The following is a 21,980-nucleotide window of genomic DNA, read 5'->3' as shown; positions in this document are numbered from 1 at the left end:
AGGGAACAATTCCTAATTCCCAATATCCCATCTCACCCTGAAGCCATTCCGTGTGTCCAATTCCTAATTCCCAATATCCCATCTAACCCCTGAAGCCATTCCCTGTGTCCAATTCCTAATTCCCAATATCCCATCTAACCCCTGAAGCCATTCCCTGTGTCCAATTCCTAATTCCCAATATCCCATCTAACCCTGAAGCTATTCCGTGTGTCCTGTCCCTCCCTGCCTCATCCCCCATCCCTCTGCAGCTCTCCTGGAGCCCCTGCAGGTCCTGAGCTCTCCCTGGAGCTTTCCCCTGTCCAGCTGAGCCTTCCCAGCCCGGTTCAGCCCCGGGAATATCATCTGGATATTTTTCTGGATTTGCTCCATCAACCCCAGCTCCTGCAGCTCCGCAGGTGGGGCTCTCACCTGAGCGGGGCTGGGCAGGGCTGGATTTGGGGCTGAGAGCCCAAATCATCGTGTCGGGGAGCAGGAGCCCCTCTGAGCCCCGGACTCGCCCCTTTTACCATTCCTGGGCTCGCCCCTTTTCCCATTCCCTGCCCCTTTTCCCGTTCCCTCTCTCCGCTATCCCGCTCAGCCCCGGCTCCTCCGCAACCTTCGGGCTCTCTCTTGTGGCTGCTCAGCCCCGCTGCAGCCTCGCCGCCGCCGTCCCGGCTCTGCCCGGCCCGTGTCCCCTCCCCCGTGTCCCCTCCAGCCTGTCCCGGTGTCCCCGTCCTTCCTCCGTCCCGTGGGAACAACCCCGGGATTGGGAAAAGCGCCGGGGACAGGGATGGGACAGGGGTGGGACAGAAGGGTGAGACAGAAGGGTGGGACAGCGGTCAGGACCGTCCTGCTGTGGTAGCTGTTGTGCTGTCCCCATCCTGGCACTCTGTCCATCCATCCCAGCCCATCCCAGTCAGTCCCAGTCCAACTCAGCCCATCCCAGCTCATCCCATCCCATCCCATCCCAGTCCATCCCAGCCCATCCCAGTCTGTCCCAGTCCATCCCAGTCCATCCCAGTCTGTCCCATCCCATCCCAGTCCATCCCAGCTCATCCCAGTCCATCCCAGTCCATTCCCAGTCTGTCCCTGTCCATCCTAGTCAGTCCCAGTCCCTCCCAGTCGGTCCCAGTCCATCCCAGCCCATCCCAGTCCATCCCAGCCCATCCCAGTCTGTCCCAGTCCATCCCAGTCTGTCCAAGTCCATCCCAATCAGTCCCAGTCCATCCCAGTCAGTCCCAGTCCATCCCAGTTGGTCCCAGTCCATCCCAGTTGGTCCCAGTCCAACTCAGTCCATCCCAGTCCAGCTAAGTCCAACTCAGCCATCCCATCCCATCCCATCCCATCCCATCCCAAATCCCATCCCAAATCCCATCCCATCCCATCCCATCCCATCCCATCCCATCCCATCCCATCCCAAATCCCATCCCAAATCCCATCCCATCCCATCCCATCCCATCCCATCCCATCCCATCCCATCCCATTCCAGCCCATCCCAGCCCACCCCAGTCCATCCCAGTCCATCCCAGTCCATCCCAGTCCAAGGCACAGCCCGTCCCCAGCTCACCCCACCCCACCCCATCCATCTCTCCCTCCCTTTCCCCCTCCCAGCCCGGTTTTCCGGGGCTGTTTCTCTCTCTCTCTGTAATTAAGAGCCTCCTCTCCCGTCTCCACGGCCGCTGTGGAAGCCGAGGAAAGCCCCTTTCGTCCTCTCTCTCTCTCTCTCCCCTTTATAATTTTATTTTTCCCCCTCCTCCCCGCAGCACATAAAGGGATGACTGCGCTCCAAGCCAGGCTCTTTTGCATTTCTGAGTTGGTTCTGTTAATTGGAAGGAGGGTTAAGAATCTGCAAGGTCGTTTCAATCTCCATCTGACCTTCAGAGTAATCCTCTATGCCAACACCAGAGCATGTCATTAAAATGAGGCCCCTCTTCCACATCCCGGCATCCCTTTATTCTCTCCTTGTGCACATTAATTGCTCATAAGTTGATTTGATCTCCCTATTCTGCAAGAAGTAAATTGCCCTCTTATTTCGCCATTTTCATCCTGTTTTCTTAATTAGGCCCTTAAAAATCTCTAGGGCCTCAGCCGGGCCTCAGGCCTCATCCTGGGAATAAATTTTGATCTCAGCCTGATAAAGAGTGAGCAAAGCCCGAGCTGGAACAATGTCATTGGCTCCCCTCCCTCCCCGTGTGCTATTCTCCTGACATGAAAAGGCTATCAGTTTTTCTCTGTGTTAATATAGGAAATAATTCACACTTCAGGCGTTGTTCTCTATTTAGTGTTCACACTCCCCTGATAAATCAAATCAGGGATTTTTTTTTTTTTAATTTTTTTTTTTCTCTAAAGTGTCTGGAACCACTCACTCCTTTCCCCCCATCACCACCTTCAGCCTCTTCTCACTCTATTTTTCCCCTCCTTCTCCTTTTAATAAAGTTTCCAAGATAAGCCCCTGTGATTTTCCAGCCTGGGAAGTCTAATTTAAGGTGGATTTCTTTGCTTTTTTTCCCTCCTGTGTGTGTTTAACACCAGCACTGAGGGCAGTGGGAACCTGGCACGTGGCTGAGGGGCTGCAGACGTGGCTTGGGATAAATTTTTCCAGGCACAGGCTCAGCAGGACACTTTAAAAGATTTTTTGAGAGTCCCCCAAACTGTCTGAGGGGGTTTTGCAGAACCCTGATGCTGATCCAGCCTCCAGCATGAAGAAGAAGCTGCCACGCTCCAGGATGTTGTAAATAAATATATTTTTAATGATTCTTCTTCCATTCCAGTTCATTCTTTTATACATTTATTTATAAAACAGTAGTAAAATTTTTTAATCAGAGCACAGTGCATTAAAAAAAAAAAAAAAAGAAAAGAAAAACAAACAAAACTCCCAAAAAGATTTTAAAAAAAATAGTAATTATAATCCACAACTGTTTACTCACAGCCAGGGGAGACATCTCGTGCTGAGCAGTGGCCAAGGGCACCCCAGAGCCACAATAATCCGAATTTCCTGTGGGATTTCCTGCCCTGGAGCCCCTCTGGAGGGGACAGACCCGTGGCTCTCCCACACCCCCAGGTCCCCAGCACGGCCAGGGCTGACCCTGCTGGGGACAATTCTCATTCCAGGCACTGATGGCAGCACACAAAGGGTGCCAAGGCCTCCTGTGAACACCCCTAGACCCCAGCTCAGAGCCCCTCGAGGCCCTGCAAGGAGCTCAGAGGTCTCCTGGATCCTTCTCTTCTCCAGGTGAGCACCTGGAGCACCTCCCTGGTCACCTGGAGCCCCTCCCTGGTCACCTGGAGCCCCTCCCTGGTCACCTGGAGACCCTCCCTGGTTACCTGGGGCCCTTCCATGTTACCTGGAGCCCTTCCCTGGTCACCTGGAGACCCTCTCTGTTCACCTGGGACCCTTCCCTGGTCACCTGGAGCCCTCCCTGGTCACCTGGAGCTGCTCCCTGGTCACCTGGAGCCTCTCCCTGGTCACCTGGGGCCCTTCCATGTCACCTGGGACCCCTCTCTGGTCACCTAGGACCCTCCCTGGTCACCTGGGGCCCCACTCTGGTCACCTGGAGCCCTCCCTGGTCACCTGGACCCCTCTCTGGTCACCTGGAGCTGCTCCTTGGTCACCTGGAGCCCTTCCCTGGTAACCTGGGGCCCCTCTGTGGTCACCTGGAGCCCTCTCTGGTCACCTGGAGACCCTCTGTGGTCACCTGGAGCCCCACTCTGGTCACCTGGAGCCCTCCCTGGTCACCTGGGGACCCTCCCTGGTCACCTGGGACCCTTCCATGTCACCTGGAGCCTTCCATGTCACCTGGGGACCCTCCCTGGTCACCTGGAGCCCTTCCATGTCACCTGGACCCCTCTCTGGTCACCTGGGGCCCTTCCATGTCACCTGGAGCCCCTCTCTGTTCACCTGGGGCCCTTCCATGTCACCTGGAGCCCTCCCTGGTCACCCAGAGTCCCCTCCCTGCTCCCTCCCTGCTCCAACTCCTCCTCCCCCCTCTCCTCCCCACCTTCAGCACTTCCCCTGACCCTCACATCCCACAGGCCTCTCTCCAGGGCTGTCCCCCACCTCCAATCCCAAATCCTGGCATCTCTGTCCCCCCAGGACATCCAGGTGCAGGATGGGGGGCACAGAGGGACCCCCAGCCCCACGGGGACAATGGCCAAGGGCTCTCCTCTCCTCTCCAGCTCCCCTCCTGTCCCTTAACAACCCCAGGGAGGATTTTGATTTTCCCTGTGCTCCCCTGCCCTTCCCAGCTCCCTCCCAGCTGCTTTGGGAGGTCAGGAGTGAGGCAGGGCCCACAGCAGCTCCCCAGCACAGAACAAACTGGTGACACTGGGAAGAGAAACAACCCCCAAATTCCAAGCTGGGAGCAGCAGCTCAGGTTTGGCAGGTGGCACAAACCCTCCCCATGTGGGGCAGGATTTTCAAGAAGTATCCCCCAAAAAAATGAAGTGTAAAACCCTTTTAGCCTGGCAGGAAAGAGCCAGGGCTGGGTGTCACGGGGCAGGGACACCTCCAGGAGGCTCAGGGTCACCTGGCAGCCTCACCCAGAGGTTTTGGGGTGGTGGGGGTGACACCAGGGGGTTCTGAGACAACACCCCTGGGGGTGCAGTACTAATGAACACACACTAATTAATTAACCCTCCTGTGACCCCAGAGCAGGAGGAACTGGATGGACTGGGAAGCATCCAGGGGGGCTGGGGAAGACTCGGTGGGGATGAAAGATCCCAGAGCAAGGCAAGGAGACACCAAACCGGACACAGAGCTCACAGCATCATCCCTCTGCTCCCAGGGGCTCTGAGGCACCACCCTGGGGGTGCTGAAAGGCAAAGCAGCCGAGATGTCACTGCCAGGCTGTGCAATCTGCAGTCACGGCAAAGCCAGGAAGGTCCAACCCCGCTCCTGGCAAAAAGAAGCTGTGAAAGACACGGTGGCACCCAACCTGAGCCCCTGTTGCATAGAGAAAGGTACTCCTGGGAAGGTTCAAGTGCATGGCAGGATGGGCTCCTCCTGCCAGGAGTGTCCTGGGACTCGCCCACCCCATCACAGCATGTCCGTGTCCTCCATGCTGAAGCTGCTGCGGCGACTGCTGGCCTTGGAGGCCTCGGGGGACATGGCTGAGAACAAGGGGTCAGAGGCCAGGGGCAGCATGGTGTCCTGCATCAGCATCAAGTCCAGCTCCTTCTTGGATAGGGAGGGGAAGGAAGCGCTGTGCCCGGGCTCCAGGCTGTCGGGGAAGCCCTGGGAGCCGTCGTCGAAGCTCAGGCTGTGGGTAAAGTCCAGCTGGTGATACGGGGACTGGGGCGGCGCTGGCAGCGCTGGCTGTGCCTGGGACTCGGGGTCTGGGGGTGGCAGCAGCGGCTCCAGGGTCCCCTCGTCCCCGCTGGCCTCTTGTTTGACCACCTGCTGAGCCAGCTCGGCCACGTTGACGCCCGAGGGTGAGGAGGTGGGCAGCCCGTGCACGCGTGCCTGCATCTCCAGCTCCTGCCAAGGGACACAGAGGGGATTTGGTGGCAGTGTCACACTCAGGGACATTTACAGGGGTGGTAGGGACTGGGGAGATCCATGGTGGTCCATGAGAAGCTGCAGTGAGCCTCGAACATCGGGTTTGTCTCAAGGTTTTGCTGGTGACTTCCCAGCCAAAAAAAGGCAGAAGACACCCTGGGCATGGGCAGGAACGAGGGGTGATGGGGCTGGGGTGAGGGGTGGTGGGGCTGGGGAGCAGCAGGGGCAGGAGGGAGCCCAGGGGAGCTCACCTGGATGCGGAGCAGCAGCTGCTTGTTCGTCATCTCCAGGCGCCGCGAGTGATTCTCCAGGTCCCGGGACCTCTGCAGGTCCTTCTGCATCCTCTTGATGTAATCCACAGACGCCTTCAGGATCGTCCCCTTGTTCCAGCGCACGTCCCTGTCAGCCAGCATGGAAAAAGAGATGGACCTGGGGGCCAGTGTGAGCCCCCTCCTCCACTAGAAAGGCCCAGTAATCCCAGTAATCCCAGTAACCCCAGTGATCCCAGTAATCCCAGTGGTCCCAGTAACAACAGCGATCCCAGTCATCTCAGTGATCCCATTGATCCCAGTTGTCCCAGTGGTCCCAGGGATCCAGTGGTCTCAGTAATTACAGTGATCCCAGTGATCCCAATGGTCCCAGTGATCCCAGTAACCCCAGTAATCCCAGTGATCCCAGCAGTCCCAATGGTCCCAGTGATCCCAGTGGTCCCAGTGATCCCAGTAACCCCAGTGGTCTCAGTGGTCCGAATAACCCCAGTAACCACAGTGGTCCCAGTGATCCCAGTAACCCCATTGATCCCAGTAATCCCAGTAACCCCAGTGATCCCAGTGGTCCCAGTGGTCCCAGTAACTCCAGTGGTCCCAGTAACTCCAGTGGTCCCAGTAACCCCAGAAACCCCATTGATCCCAGTGGTCCCAGTAACCCCAGTAACCCCATTGGTCCCAGTAGTCCCAGTGATCTCAGTGATTCCAGTAGTCCCAGTGATCCCAGTAACCCCAGTAACCCCAGTGATCCCAGTAACCGCATTGATCCCAGTAATCCCAGTTGTCCCAGTAACCTCAGTAACCCCAGTAACCCCAGCAGTCCCAGTAATCCTAGTAGTCCCAGTGATCCCAGTAACCCCAGTAGTCCCAGTAACCTCAGTAACCCCAGTAACCCCAGTAACCCCAGTAACCCCAGTAATCCCAGTGATCCCAGTAACCCTAGTAACCCCAGTAACCCCAGTGGTCCCAGTGGTCCCAGTAGTCCCAGTGGTCCCAGTAACCTCAGCAACCCCAGTAACCCCAGTAGTCCCAGTGGTTCCAGTGGTCCCAGTAACCCCAGTAGTCCCAGTAGTCCCAGTAACCCCAGTGGTCCCAGTGGTCAGAGACCCAGCCTGCAGGAGCTGTGGCACGTACAGGTCGTTGGCTTTGGGGATCAGCATTCCCAGCTCCTTGATGCGGTCGTTGATGTTGAACCTTCGCCGCCTCTCAACTGTGGGTGAGAGCAGAGGGATGGAAGTGAGGAGGCAGCAGGGGCAGGGAAGGCTCTGTGTCCCTCCCTCATGTCCCTCATGTCCCAGTCAGACCCTCTGGAATTGGGGAGCTCAGGATGAGGAACGTCAGGAGCCATCCCCAGGAGGACAGTGGGGTGTCTCCTGCTCCCCATTCTGCAGCCAGGAAGGAGGGGCCCTCTCCTGAGGGTCAGGGATGGGAAGGGGATCCCAGCCCAGTGAGGGGTGATAGGAAAAGGCTGTGGGGTCAGCAGAGGGGGAGGCAGAGCTGCACTCACTCAGGTTGTGATTGTCTTTCTTCTGGCGCTCTTTAGCCAGGGCTCGGCTCTCGGCGTCTGCAAGAGACCCACGGTGTCACCCAGAGGGGACAAGGCTGCACCTCACCCCACAACACCCCAGTGGCAGCCCCTGCACCCCCATGGGGACAGGGCAGCCCCATTTCTGTCCCTGTCCTGGGGCCAGGACGTACCTGTGAGCTCTCTCTTCTGGGTGAGGTCGGCAGGGCAGGAGCTGCTGGTGACACCAACGAGTGACGCCGTCACCTGCGGGTCCCCGCTGTAGACATTCATGTGGCTGCTGGACATGGGCAGCTGCAAAGCACAGGGGACAGCTGGGTGAGCTCCATGCAGGGCTGGGCACAGGGATCACACCCAGCTGGGCAGGTGGAATTCTCCTCCCAGGTCCTTAGAGCAGCTTTCAGCAGAGTAGGAAAGAAAACAAGACCTCAAAGGACACAGCTGATCTCCTTTCATGGCCAACATCGAAAATAGGGCAGATGGATCCAATCTGGGCAGGAGGAATCCCACTGGGAGGCATGGATCTGACCTGGGACACCCTGCTGCTCTGGGGGAGCTCCTGGCAGGGAAATCCCTCCTGGTTCTCCTATCTCCCCACTCCACTCTCCTGTCTCTCCAGCTTTTTCAAAGTGTTCCCAGGTGTCCTCATGGGGAAAAAAGCTGGAGAATTGATTAAAGGGTTCCCAAGCGTTCTCAAAGGGGAAAAAAGCTGGAGAATTGATTAAAGGGTTCCCAAGCGTCCTCAAAGGGAAAAAAGCCGGAGAATTGATTCTTGTGGGTGCTGCAGCCCCAGGGACAAGGCTGGCTTGGGCTGTCCCACTGTGAGGACGTGGCACAAGGTCCCCTCTGTGCCACCAAGGCCTGGCCCCTTGCTGCCACCCCCCACTCACCGTGTTGGGCATGTGCACTTCGGGGTTCATGTAGCCCAAAACGTCATCCAGGCGCATGATGTCATCGATGACCTCATCGAACTGCAAGGGAAAGGGACAAACAGCCATGGGCTCCCGTGGCCCTGCCAGCACCCTGAGTGTCCCCAGCAGCAGGGACAGCCGCCCACCTCACGCTCAGGGTTGGAGCCGATGTTGAGCATGGCCATGGGGCTGTTGGGAGCGCTGTTGCCCGCAGAGGAGGACAGGACGTGGCCGGGCCGGACGCCGGGGGACGCGGCCGGGGGTGGCTTGGGAGAGTGGCTGGCGGGGCTGACGTGGGCAGCGAACTTGTTCCCGTAGGTTTCCGACAGATAGGCCTGGACCTTCTTGTCCCGAGACTTCTGCAGGTGGTAGGTGGTGGGGTTCTCCAGGTAGGACTGGACCTGTGGGGACAAAACCTGTCAGGGACACCGTGGGCTGGCCCGGTGGGGGCACAGGGGACACCTTGGGCTGGCACAGGGGACACTGTGGGCTGGCACAGTGGGGCACAGGGGACACCGTGGGCTGGCCCAGGGGGGCACAGGGGACACAGGGGACACCGTGGGCTGGCCCGGGGGGGGCACATGGGACACCATGGGCTGGGCCAGGATGGGGCACAGGGGACACTGTGGGCTGGCACAGGGGACACAGGGGACACCGTGGGCTGGCCCAGGATGGGGCACAGGGGACACAGGGGACACTGTGGGCTGGCCCGGGGGGTGCACAGGGGACACCGTGGGCTAGCCCAGGATGGGGCACAGGGGACACCGTGGGCTGGCCCAGGGGGGACACAGGGGACACCATGGGCTGGCACAGGGCAGGGCACAGGGGACACTGTGGGCTGGGCCAGGCAGGAGGCACAGGGGACACCATGGGCTGGCCCAGGGGACACCGGGGACACCGTGGGCTGGCCCAGGATGGGGCACAGGGGACACCGTGGGCTGGGCCAGGGCAGGGCACAGGGGACACCGTGGGCTGGCCCAAGGGGGGCACAGGGGACACTGTGGGCTGGCCCAGGACGCAGCACAGGGGACATTGTGGGCTGGCACAGGGTGGGGCACAGGGGACACCGTGGGCTGGCCCAGGGCAGGGCACAGAGGACACTGTGGGCTGGCCCAGGGGACACCACGGTACCTTGAGCACCTCTCCAGGCACGGGCGGAGGGGACTGGAAGTGGACGGGGGTGTTGATGGCGGGGCTGGAGGCCACGGGCATGCGCTGCTGCTGCATGTAGCTCATCATCATCTGCTGCTGCACCCGCTCCCGCTCCGCTTCCTGCTGCGCCTGCTGCTTCATCAGCTCCATGCGCAGCCCGATGCGCGACGCCATGGTGGCACACGGGGCACGCAGGTCACCCTGGCAGGAGGACACAACATGTCACAGTCTGGCACGGAGGGGACACTGAGGAGACTCTCAGAGCACCCAGACCGGCTCGGGGTTAATCCCAGGGCTGGCTGGATGTCACCACCCAGCCTGGCTGTGAGACCCACCCCAGCTCCCTCCTTACAGAAAACACGGGTGAAAAAGTCAAAATCAGCCCCAGGAAGCTGCAGAGAAGGGAGATGAGCACGGGATTACCAAGGAGAGGGGTGGAATGAGGGTCTGACAGGAAGGGAACCCCGATGGAGCAGCCAGGACCCCGCACCCTGCACTCACCCGGGAGCCACTTCCCAACCACCCGGAGCCAGCCTGGCAGCGAAAGGGAAAGAGAAAGCGAGCGAGAAGAGCAGGAAGAAAAGGCCGGCGGGTGCCAGGAGCCGGGGGAAGGTCGAACCCCCCGGGCCGGCCGTGCCCGAGCCCGGCTCCCGGAACAAGGCGAGCTCTGTGCGGGGCCGGCACGCGAGCGCAGGGACGGGGGGGACCCGGCACAGAGCGGCTCTTGTTCCCCCGGACAAAGGGGACGGAGGCTGGAGGGTGCTGGGGCACCGGGAGCCGCCCCAGGGCTTCCCACGGGGCTGCTCCCCCGGGCGGAGGTGCCGGAGGGGTCCGGAGCGCAGCATCGCACGGAGGAGAAGGAACAGCAGCGTGGGGAACGGGAAGGAGACCAAAGCAGATAAATCTGGAGGGTTTTGGTGTTGAAATGCAAGTTCAGAGACGGAGGGGACACGGCGGTGACAGCCACGCAGAGCCGGTGCCACGCGCTACCCGGAGGGGAAATTAAATCAACGCGATTACACAGCTCAAGAGCGGCTATTGAGCGGCGAGGGGAAGGGAATTAATTAGCCAGGGTGGCCTGGCCGAAGGGGGATGGGAGCCCCGGGCCGGGGACAGCATCCACTGGAGTTTCGTTAAGGAGCAGCCCTGGAGCGGGGCACGGGGAGGGATTGGGATGAGAGATGGCAGAACCCTGGGAAAGACCCCAGTGAGAGCCCCCAGAGGGTGGAACGAGGCTGAATTAATGGGGAAACCACGGCTGATACTTATGGGGGATGTAGAACACCAAAGCAAGGCTGAATTAATGGGGAAACCCAAAGCTGATGCTCACAGGGCATGTAGAACCCCCCCAAACCAAGGCTGAATCAAGAGGAAACCCAAAGCTGATGCTCACAGGGGATGGAGAACCCCAAAGCAAGGCTGATTTAATGGGGAAACCCACGGCTGATGCTCATGGGGGATGCACAACCCCAAATCAAGGCTGGATTATTGGGGAAACCTAAAGCTGATGCTCACAGGGCATGCAGAACCACCCCAAAGCAAGGCTGAATTAATGGGGAAACCCAAAGCTGATGCTCACAGGGGATGCACAACCCCAAAGCAAGGTTGAATTAATGGGGAAACCCAAAGCTGATGCTCACAGGGGATGGAGAACCCCAAAGCAAGGCTGAATTAACGGGGAAACCCAAAGCTGATGCTCATGGGGGATGTAGAACCCCAAAGCAAGGCTGAATCAAGGGGGAAACCCAAAGCTGATGCTCACGGGGGATGCACAACCCCAAATCAAGGCTGGATTATTGGGGAAACCTAAAGCTGATGCTCACAGGGCATGCAGAACCACCCCAAAGCAAGGCTGAATTAATGGGGAAACCCAAAGCTGATGCTCATGAGGGATGTAGAACCCCAAAGCAAGGCTGAATTATTGGGGAAACCCAAAGCTGATGCTCACAGAGGATGCACAACCCCAAACATAAAGGGCAGAAGGCTTTTCTCAGGAGGGGCTGGCACTCGTGGGTGTCACAGGAAGGCACAGTCACCCACAGCACAGCACCCCCTGAGCCCTGGTGCCACCACCCAGCCTGGCTGCAGGCCCCCACAGCCGTCCCCTTACAGAAAAGGGGGTGGGAGAGCCAAAAGCTCCTTAGGAGAGCTGCAGAAGATGAGGATGAGGATGGGGAAGGGTGGCCAGGGCTTGGCTTGGTGAGGAGAAGGGGGGGGAAATTAGGTCAGGTTTAAAATAAGCCCTTTGGTTCTGCCTGGCTTCTCCCCCACCCCCCAAAACGCCGAGCAGCTTCTGCTTTCACTCTGAGTCAGCCCCGGCAGCAGGGCGGCAGCGGGACACGACGGGGACCCGGGGCCCCTGTCCCACCCTGGGGACACATCCCACCCTGGGGACACGTGCCACCCTCCCCTGATCCTCGGGGACACTGGGATATGGAACAGGGAATGGCAGCTCCACCCTGTAATTCCTGCAGGAGGTTCAAGCACTGAGCCAGCACCAGTGGGAGCCCCAGACTGGTCCCTACTGGGAAAACCGAGCCAGCCTTGTTCCTGGAGGCTGCAACACCCACAAGAATCAGTTCTCCAGTTTTTTCCCTCCCTTGGGAACACTTTTAAAAAGCTGGAGAGGCGGGAGAGAGGCATGGGGAGGGAGACAGAAAAATCAGGAGAGGTTTCCCAGGCACAACAGCGGTGGGAGATGGAGCAGTTTGGGAAGGGGATGGAGGGCTGGAAAAATCTGGATGATTTTCTGTGTCTCCAGCCCCACAGCGGGGCCAGAGCCAGGGAATGCATCTCCCTTCCAAATATCTCTGCTGCTACTCAGCAGCACGGTTATTTCTGGTTATTCCTGGCCCTCCCTCGCCTTCCCTCTGGGGGTGTTATTTCAGCAAGAACCCAACGTCCCGGGATGGCACAGATCCCCAGAGCTGTCCCAACCCTCCCTCAGCTCCCCCAGGACTGCCCACAAGGCTGGGCTGTCCCTCAGCCCTGCGGTGACAGCCGGTGGTGACACAGGGGTGGCTGCTCAGCAACCGCTGGGACGTGCTGGAGGGACATCGGGCGCTGCCCCGCAACCAGGCTGGGGACAGTGCCACCGCCCCAGCTGGCCCCCAGCGCCACCTGAAGGGACACAACACCTGGGACAGCCACAGCAGTGTCCCCAGGCTCAGGTGTGGCTGAGAAATCCAAGCTGCCCGCAGGCATTTTCCAGATTTAGCCCCGGGGATTGTGTTACCCTCCCTGGGGAGGTGGCACCGGGTCCCTGCCAGGCACGGCCACTGCACCCCTGTGAGTGGCACACAGCTCCTGGCACCCCTCTGAGGGTGGGGAGTGATGCCCTGCCGAGCTGAGAACCCCCAAATTCACTGCACGAGGCCCCACTCCCTCCTGGGCTTCATTGCCTGGTCAATCGTGGTGGTTTACGAGCAGAAAAATCAATGAGCAGCTCTGGGAAAGGAGGGGGGACCCCAGGGAAAGGAGGGGGACAGGGCAGAGACCATGAACCCACCCCAAACCCCACAGAGAATCCCAGGGAAAGGAGGGGGGACAGGCCAGGGGCTGTGCACCCACCCTAAACCCCACAGAGACCCCCAGGGAAAGGAGCAGGGACAGGGCAGGGACCATGAACCCACCCCAAACCTCACACAGACCCCCAGGGAAAGGAGAGGGGACCCCCAGGGAAAGGAGGGGGGACAGGGACCATGAACCCACCCCAAACACCATAGACACCCCCAGGGAAAGGAGGGGGACAGGGCAGGGACCATAAATCCACCCCAAACCCTGTGGGGACCCTCAGGGAAAAGAGAGGGGACAGGGCAGAGACCATGAACCCACCCCAAACCCTGCACTGGTCTGGGAACTGAGGGGCAGCCAAAGGGAAAAGGAGAAGAAAGAAGTGAAAACAGCCTCAGTGCTCGCCACCAGCCAGCCCAGCCTTCCCTTCCTTCCTTCCTTCCTTCCTCCTTTTTCGTTTTCAAACACCAGGGGTGGGCAGGGGGCACAGGGGACCCCAGCCCAGGCAGGCACGGCTGGGTGCAGCCAGCCCCAAAACCGGGGTGTCACCTCACCCTGCACCCACAAAGGCACCCCCATGTGTGTCCCAGCCTGGGGACAGGCTCTGCTGTCACCCTGCTGTGTGGGGACAGGGGACAACGAGGCTGGGGATAGCTGGGTGCAGAACAGAGGGGCTGGGGGACACTGCAGGTGCCAGCAGGGCCAGCAGGGTCACACAGGGGGGCTGTGTGGGGACACTGCAGGTGCCAGCAGAGTCACAGGACACTGCAGGGCCAGCAGGGTCACACAGAGGCTGGGGGACACTGCAGGTGCCAGCAGGGTCACACAGGGGCTGGGGGACACTGCAGGTGCCAGCAGGGTCACACAGAGGCTGGGGGACACTGCAGGTGCCAGCAGGGTCACACAGAGGCTGGGGGACACTGCAGGGGCCAGCAGGGTCACAGAGGGGTTGGGGGACACTGCAGGTGCCAGCAGGGTCACAGAGGGGCTGGGGGACACATCCAGGTGCCAGCAGGGTCAGACAGGAGCTGGGGGACACTGCAGGTGCCAGTGCCAGCAGGGTCACAGGACACTGCAGGGGCCAGCAGGGTCACAGAAGGGCTGGGGCACACTGCAGATGCCAGCAGGGTCACAGAGGGGCTGGGGGACACTGCAGGTGGCAGCAGGGCCAGCAGGGTCACAGGACACTGCAGGTGCCAGCAGGGTCACACAGGGGGGCTGGGGGACACTGCAGGTGCCAGTGCCAGCAGGGCCACAGGACACTGCAGGTGCCAGCAGGGTCACACAGGGGGGCTGGGGGACACTGCAGGTGGCAGCAGGGTCACACAGGGACTGGGGGACACTGCAGATGCCAGCAGGGTCACAGAGGGCCTGGGGGACACTGCAGGTGCCAGCAGGGTCACACAGAGGGTTGGGGGACACATCCAAGTGCCAGCAGGGTCACACAGAGGGGCTGGGGGACACTGCAGGTGGCAGGGCCAGCAGGGTCACAGGACACTGCAGGTGGCAGCAGGGTCACACAGAGGGGCTGAGGGACACTGCAGGTGGCAGGGCCATCAGGTCACAGTTCCCCTCACTCTGGCCCAGCTCTGTGTTCCTCATTTTCAGCAGCCACGCAGGGTGCAGGGGGGGAAGTTGCAAAAAAAACAAACCCCTCCAAACCTGCTTGTTTTTGTCACTGCAGCACAGCAGCAAGCAACAGGGCTGAGAAAAAACCTGGAAAAATTGATGCAGCCACAGGGACAGGAGACAGGGCTGGGTGTGTCCCATGGGGGCTGCAGGGACACCTCTGTAAATGCAGAGAGGCAGAAGCTGGCCCTTGTGTCCCTTGGGGATGTGGAATGCAGGGATCCCTCACCCTCTGTGTGCCCAGAGTGGGTGCAGAGCAAGAGAAAAGAGGCTGGAAAAGACAAAGTTTAGGGAGATGATGAGAAAGATGGAGAGAGAAAAGGGGCTGGAGTGGCAGGACAAGGGGGGACAGCTTCAAACTGCCAGAGGGAAGGGACAGGTGGGATATTGGGAAGGAATTGTTCTCTGTCAGGGTGTGGGGAGCAGGGATGGAATTCCCAGAGGAGCTGTGGCTGGAGCAGCCTGGGACAGAGGGAGGTCCCTGCCCATGGAGTGAGCTGAGCTCTGAGGTCCCCAAGCACTCTGTGATCACAGCTCAGCACCTGGGGTCCCTCCAGCTGGTCCCCAGAGTGGCAGTGCCACCCTTGTGACAACCCAAGGCCACTCTGCACCACATCCCTGAGCTCCCTGTGTGGCTGGAGCCACCTGGCCCTGCATTCACCCACCCCTGGCAAGGGCACCAGGGGTGATTTATGCCCTGATGGGCACTGCCAGGGCTCAGTGGGAATCCTTCACTTCCCAGGGAATGCTCGGGCTGGGCAGCTCCAGGAGGGATCTGCAGGGATTCCCCCACAAACAGGGAAAGCTGCAGTGGGGCTGTGCTTGGGAACCCTGAGCCAACACCAACACTGGCCATGAGGTCAGAGCAGAGATCCAGAGATCCCATCCAGGGAGGAGAACCCCATTTCCAACCCCAGAGAGCAGCAACACCCACCCCATCACCCACCCAGGAGTGTGTGGGGCAGAGATCTCTGAGAGCCATCCCAGCACCATCCAGAGCCTCCTTCCCACCCAGGAGTGGGGCAGAAATCCTGGGATCCCTGAGCACCACCCCAGCCCATCCAGAGCCTCCTTCCATCCGGAGTGGACCAGAATTCCTGGGATCCCTGTGAGCCATCCCAGCCCATCCAGAGGCTCCTTCCCCCCAGGAGTGGATCAGAATTCCTGGGATCCCTGAGCACCACCCCAGCCCATCCAGAGGCTCCTTCCCCCCAGGAGTGGATCAGAATTCCTGGGATCCCTGAGCACCACCCCAGCCCATGCAGAAGCTCCTTCCCCGCAGCCTGAGAGGCAGAAGGAGCAAAGGAGGGGTTTGGCAGAGCCAGGCCGGGGTCAGTTGACAGCCCAGCGAGGGACTGAGTCACCAGGACTGTTTTTAGCCCCGGCATCTCAGCAACGTGCAGCAGGACGCTGTTAACAGGCGCTGGGTCAGAGGCCAAATGTTTTCCCTGCCCCGCGTTAAACACTCAGCCTGGAAAAGGCTGAGGGAAAAAACATTCCCAGGGCTGGCCCCAAACACCCAGGTGAGCCTGGCCCACCCAGGATGGGGCAGGGAATCAGGTCCTGGTGGCACACAGGGCTGTGTGACCTTTGTCACATGTCACTGAATTTATAAAACCCCCCTTGGTGGTGCCAAGGAATGGGAAGGAGAGCCCAGCTGGGCACGGCAGGCATTGAAGGGTTAATAATACACACACAGCCTCACTCAGCTCCCAAAAATCCTCTCTTTCAGCCCCAAAACACCCACCCAAAAATCACAGCAAGGGGAAGTTGGCAACTCCAGGCCAGGTTTGGGTGCAGGGTGAGCCAGGGGGACCCTCTGGGAGCCTCCCCAAAACTGGGCAGGAGCTGCAGAGCCCTGATTGAAACATCACAGCCCGGAATTCACAGCCCCTGCCCCCTCCACAGCAATTAAAAATAAAAGTGTGAACAGGCAGGAGGATGGGCTGAGCCACCACCCCGGGTGATTAATCAGGACCTGGAGGGGACCGAGGTGACCTTGGAGGGGACAGGCAGCTCCAGGTCCTGCTCCACATCCCCGGGAAGGAGAAGAGCTGGGGAGTGCAGCCCTGAAGGAAAAGCCCGGCCCGGGGTCACTCCGGGAGATTTGGGTGTTGGCTTTTTGAAATAGCTGCATAAATGAGCAATCAGGGGAGCTGGCAGGATGGCACAGGCCAGCCGGGCACACACCGCTCCAGGGGGCTGGGACAGCGCTGCCACCCGCTCCAAAATCCTAGAAAGCATCCCAGAAACGGGGAGAAAGCATCCCAGAACTAGGGAGAAAAAACATCCCACAAAGGAGGAGAAAAAACATCCCAGAAAGGGGGAGAGAAAACATCCCAGAATTGGGGAGAAACCATCCCAGAATTGGGGAGAAACCATCCCAGAAAGGGGGAGAAAAAACATCCCAGAAAGGGGGAGAAAGCATCTCAGAAATTGGGGAGAAAACATCCCAGAAAAGGAGAGAAAGCATCCTAGAAAGTGAGGAGAAAACATCCCACAAAGTGGGGATAAAACATCTCAGAATTTGCAGAGAAAGCATCTCAGAAAGAAGGGAGAAACCAGTACAGAAAATGAGGAGAAAGCATCCCAGAAAGTGGGGGAAATAATCCTAGAAAGTGGGGAGAAAGGGGAAGAGAAAACATCCCAGAAATTGGAAAAAAGAATCTGAGAAATTGGGGATAAAGCATCCCATAAAGTGGGGAGACAGTATCCCAGAAATTGAGGAGAAAACATCCCAGAACTGGGGAGAAAAAACATCCCAGAAAGGGGGAGAAAGCATCCCATAAAGTGGGGATAAAATATCCCAGAAACTGGGGAGAAAACATCCCAGAAATTGGAAAAAAGAATCCGTGAAACTGGGGAGAAAGCATCCCATAAAGTGGGGAGACTATCCCATAAAGTGGGGAGACAGCAGCCCAGAATTTGAGGACAAACCATCCCATAAATGTTGATTTTTATCAATCCACGCTCACAGTGCCACCAGCACAAGGTGACAGCGGCCACCCCCTGTCCCCTCCCGGTGCCACAGCACTGCCAGCGCCGCCTCCATCCATCCCTCCCTCCCTCCCTGCGAGCTCCATGCTGCTGCAGGGAGGTAATATTTATAAATACCCCGTGTCCAGCCCCCAGCAGCCAGCCCCGAGGCTCGCTGCAGGCAGAGCTGGCACAACCAGGACTGACAACCCCAGGAATAAACAAATTGGGGACAGCCCTGCCTCACCCTCCCCAAACCACCCCAGGGCTCGCCATCCCCCCTTGGCAGCCCCTTACCCGCTCAGGAGAGGTTTGTGCTGTGTCCTCCTTGCTGCCAGGCTCAGCCCAGACCTTTCCTGCTCCCTGAAGGTCAAACTGGTCTCTCGGGAGCCCCCGCTGCCAGCCCAGCCCCTGGCACGGTGCCGCCTCTCCAGGGCACGTTGTGCTGGAGCACAGAGGTTTGCTTTTTTTTTTTTTTTTCCCACCAGGCTGGGATTTCTCCTTTTTCCACCTCATTTTTCCCTAAAAAGTTCAGCCAAAGCTGCTGGCAGCTCCCCTGGCAGCAAGGAAACACCTTCCTGTGTGTGCAAGGTGGGTGCAGACCCTTCCCCATTTCCCCCAAAATATTCCCATTCTATGTGGCTGCTCCAAAATCCCAGAAAAATCAGGAGAGGCACAGCCTGGGCAGGAGCTCCCTCCTCCCAGTGTGTGGAAATGCTCCCTGTGTGTGCCCAGGTAGATGCAACCCCTTCCTCATTTCCTCCAAAATATTCCCATCCTGTGTGGCTGCCCCAAAATCCTTCAGGCACAGCCTGAGCAGAAGGAACTTCCTCCTCTCCTGGCAGCAAGGAAATGCTCCCTGTGTGTGCAAGGTGGGTGCAGCCCCCTCCTCATTTCCTCCAAAATATTCCCATTCTATGTGGCTGCTCCAAAATCCCAGAAAAATCAGGAGAAGCACAGCCTGGGCAGGAGCTCCCTCCTCCCCTGGCAGCAGAAATGCTCCCTGTGTGTGCCCAGGTCGATGCAGCCCCATCCTCATTTCTTCCAAAATATTCCCATCCTGTGTGGCTGCTCCAAAATCCTTCAGGCACAGCCTGGCAGGAGCTCCTTCCTCCCCTGACAATAAGGAAATTCTGCCTCTGTGTGCCCAGGTGGATGCAGACCCTTCCTCATTTCCTCCAAAATATTCCCATCCTGTGTGGCTGCCCCAAAATCCCGAGGGTACAACCTGAGCAGGAGCTCCCTCCTCACCTGGCAGCAGAAATGCTCCCTGTGTGTGCAAGGTGGATGCAGCCCCTTCCTCATTTCCTCCAAAATATTCCCACCCTGTGTGGCTGCCCCAAACCCCACAGGCACAGCCTGGCAGGAGCCAGCTCTGCTGCCCTCGCTTGTCCCCGAGGCTCCAAGAACTGCCCTGGCCGTCCCCAGCGGGGAGTTTCAGGTTTATCCGGAATTTGCACCCATTTAACCAAAGGAGGGGAGCGAGGCAGAGCTCAGGGTGTGGGGAGTTTGTTTGGAGCCAAAAGCGCTCCCAGGAAAGGTGACAAAACCCCGGGGGCAATTGCTAGAAGAGGATTTAAAGATAAGGTGGCACAACCTGTAGGGACCCTGAACCCAGCCAGCACCCTCTGCAATCATCCCATGGTGCCCACATCCAACCTGGATGTGCCAGCGAGAGGGAAAAATCATAATCCTTGTGAGAAATGGCCCCTTCCACCCTCCCAAGTGTCACAGCACCGGTGACAATGACCAGGGAGCCACCAGTGTGATCCCAGCTGCCTCCACACCGGGATCACACAGCTTGGAAAAGCTCGTGGAGGTGGTGCCACCACGAGAAGGGAGGTGACAGCACACCTGGCACCTCAGAGCACCCTCTGCTCCTTTAGGGGGTGTCAGACACCCTGCTGGCTCCTGGGGATCATCCTGGGATCCTCCTGGGATCCTCCTGGGATCGTCCTGGGATCCTTCTGGGATCCTCCTGAGATACTCCTGGGATCCCCCTGGGGTCCCTCACACCAAACCAGGGGTCTGGGAAGTTGTCACGGGACAGCCACAGCTGCCACAGGGATGTGTGGTGGCACTGCCACAGGGATGTGTGGTGGCACTGCCACAGGGATGTGTGGTGGCACTGCCACAGGGACGGGTGGTGGCACTGTCATGGGGACGGGTGGTGGCACTGCCACAGGGATGTGTGGTGGCACTGCCACAGGGATGTGTGGTGGCACTGCCATGGGGACGGGTGGTGGCACTGCCCCACGCCCAGGACATCGCTGCTTCCCCCCGGCCACTTCCTCTTTGTCCAGGACATGGGACACCCCACTCAGGCCAGTTACAGCTTGAGGCACCCTCTAAAACCACCCCAAAAATTCCAGATGGGACTTTTTGTCCCCACAGAGGGGACAGGGATGTGGCAGCCTCAGGAAAGGAGCAATCCCATCACAGCAAACCCCCAGCTCCCCATTCCAACACTCCACCAGCTGGGAGGAGCCAGAGGATGTTTTTATCCTCAGCACTGTGGATTTTTGGAGGGGGACACCCCCAGCATGACCTCCCAGCCCCATTTCCATGTTTGTTGGGCCACCCCACCCTGCACCCTGGCAATGTCCCCCTGTCACCACATCATCCCAAGGGGCTCTTCCCGGGAAAACAGGGAACCCAGGGCAGGGCAGGGCAGGGCAGGGCAGGGCAGGGCAGGGGGACCAGGGACACACACGTGCTGCAAACCCGGCGCTGTGAAGCGTGGAAAAAGCAATAAAATCCCTGGCTGGAATGACGGCTCCATCCCAAACACCCGGATGCTGGATGGCCCCGCTGCAGCCAGCTCCACCCCGGAGCAGTTTCCTACTGATAAGGGCGGGCAGGCAAAGCCGGCATCCCTGGGAAAACATCCTCGCAAAACATCCTCGCAAAACACGCGGGGAAGCGAACCCAGAACCACTCAGCATCCCTCCAAAAAAAAAACACCGGGTTCCCCTCCACGTGCTGCCCTGCCCCGGTGGGTGATCCCCATTTCCAACCACCCCAATCCCAAATTTCCAGTGTTTCCCCAGCTCGGTTTTCCACCTCTCCTGGAGCAGGTGAGCGAGAACAGGCTGGGACAAACCAGCCCCATTCCCAGCTCGGGCCGGAGCAGCCGTGCATGAAGCCAAGCAAACATGGCAGGGAAGTACAGAAGAAGGGGGGGGGGGAAAGAAAAAATAACCCCCCCAAAGGTTCCCTTCGCTGCCTGCCGGACTCTGTTATATAAAAAACACCAACTCCCCCCCGTGCCCCAAGGGCTGGGAACACGCCGGGATTCCTGGAAACGAGCCCTGCTTTCCCCGGACTCGCACCGGCTTATTTATTTATCTTACAACAGCACAATAACCACCAGATTTTCTTCGTGTTTCTACTTTTTTTTTTTTTTTTTCGGTTTTTTTTTTTTTAAGGAAATTTCCCCCATCATCTGACTGCCCGAAGCTCTGGGGGCTGCGTAATCCTTTCCTGCCTCGCAATTAATTCATGAATATAATTAATCGGCGGATGGAGGTTTGGGGCAGCCCCTCTATTCCCCTCCGAAATTCCCCGGGTGGGGAGGGGACACGCCGTGTGTCCTCTCGGTGACCCTCTAAAAACCGTGTGACACGAGGTGTCCCAACTTTCCCCACCTTTCCAGACCCCAAAAGGGGGGTCCCGCTTTGTGTCCCCCCCAAACCGGGGGGTGCCCGGGGTGTCCTGGAGCATCCGTGCCTCAGTTTCCCCACGCGTGTCCGGGGGGGTTCCCGATGGCCAAGGCGACCCGGGCAGGTTCCCCCCGAGCTACAACGCCGGATTTTGGGAGGGGGCACCGGGATGAGCTGCTGGAGACCCCCAAAACCCCCGGGTGGAGCCTCCCGGGGGCCGCTGCCGGGGGCGAGGGGAGGCACAGGGGTGGGGGGGTATTATTTACAGCAAAATAAGGAAAAAAAAAGAACAGCAAAACGAGTTCAGAGCGGCCCGGGATGGCGCAGGACAGGGGGGAGCACCCCAACACCGCCACAGCACCCCCCAAGGTGGGCTCCGAGCCGATCCTCCCCTCCCCGGGACCCCCGGGACCCCCCGCCCCTGCACTCACCCGAGCGGAGCAGCGAGGAAACGAAGCTGTTCGGTTCGGTTCGGGTCTGTTCGGCTCTGTTCGGCCTCACTCGGCCGCGCTCGGCCCGGCTCGGTTCGGTCCTCGGCTCGGTTCGGGTCTGTTCGGCCTCACTCGGCTGCGCTCGGCCCGGCTCGGTTCGGCTCCTCGGCTCGGTTCGGCTCTGTTCGGCCTCACTCGGCTAGGTTCGGGTCTGTTCGGCCCGGCTCGGTTCGTCTCCTCAGCTCAGTTCGGCCCCGCTCGGGTCGGTTCGGCTGCGCTCGGTTCCTCTCCTCGGCTCAGTTCGGCTCCACTCGTCTCTGCTCGTCTCGGCGCAGCTCGGCTCGGTTCGGTCGGGCTCCTCGGCTCGTGTGGGCGCAGTCCGGCCCGGTTGGGCTCGGCTCGGCCCGGCTCGGCCCCGTGCCGAGGGAGGGCAGCAGCA

General features: G+C 59.4%; 1 protein-coding gene across 2 annotated transcripts; it reads right to left on the bottom strand.

Moving 5' to 3' along the window:
* Positions 1-2,704: 2,704 nt before the first annotated feature.
* TFEB (transcription factor EB) lies at positions 2,705-21,980 on the bottom strand. Of its 2 annotated transcripts, none has more exons than XM_033080294.1 (11): positions 21,542-21,980; positions 9,310-9,531; positions 8,325-8,579; positions 8,158-8,238; positions 7,441-7,561; positions 7,250-7,306; positions 6,877-6,952; positions 5,728-5,875; positions 3,776-5,455; positions 3,387-3,427; positions 2,705-3,219 (listed from the first exon to the last, which is right to left on the bottom strand). In XM_033080294.1, the coding sequence occupies exons 2-9, from the start codon at positions 9,502-9,504 to the stop codon at positions 5,015-5,017; spliced, it is 1,374 nt and encodes a 457-aa protein (XP_032936185.1). In that variant the 5' UTR covers positions 9,505-9,531; positions 21,542-21,980; the 3' UTR covers positions 2,705-3,219; positions 3,387-3,427; positions 3,776-5,014. The 2 variants fall into 2 exon arrangements, with proteins under 2 accessions (XP_032936185.1, XP_032936186.1); XM_033080295.2 differs by lacking the exon at positions 21,542-21,980 and adding an exon at positions 9,832-10,242.

Source organism: Catharus ustulatus, chromosome 25 (assembly GCF_009819885.2).
Source record: "Catharus ustulatus isolate bCatUst1 chromosome 25, bCatUst1.pri.v2, whole genome shotgun sequence".
In the NCBI taxonomy this organism is placed as follows: domain Eukaryota; kingdom Metazoa; phylum Chordata; class Aves; order Passeriformes; family Turdidae; genus Catharus; species Catharus ustulatus.
Note: the sequence above shows the minus strand (reverse complement) of the source record. Positions and strands in the feature narration are given on the sequence as shown.

Excerpts from the sequence above, each read along its gene's own strand:
- TFEB (XM_033080294.1), bottom strand. The coding sequence starts at position 9,504 with ATGGCGTCGCGCATCGGGCTGCGCATGGAGCTGATGAAGCAGCAGGCG. Across the intron at positions 7,562-8,157 it reads AAGTGCACATGCCCAACACG|CTGCCCATGTCCAGCAGCCA; the intron begins GTGAGTGGGGGG and ends TGTGCTTTGCAG. Across the intron at positions 6,953-7,249 it reads GAAAGACAATCACAACCTGA|TTGAGAGGCGGCGAAGGTTC; the intron begins GTGAGTGCAGCT and ends TCTCACCCACAG.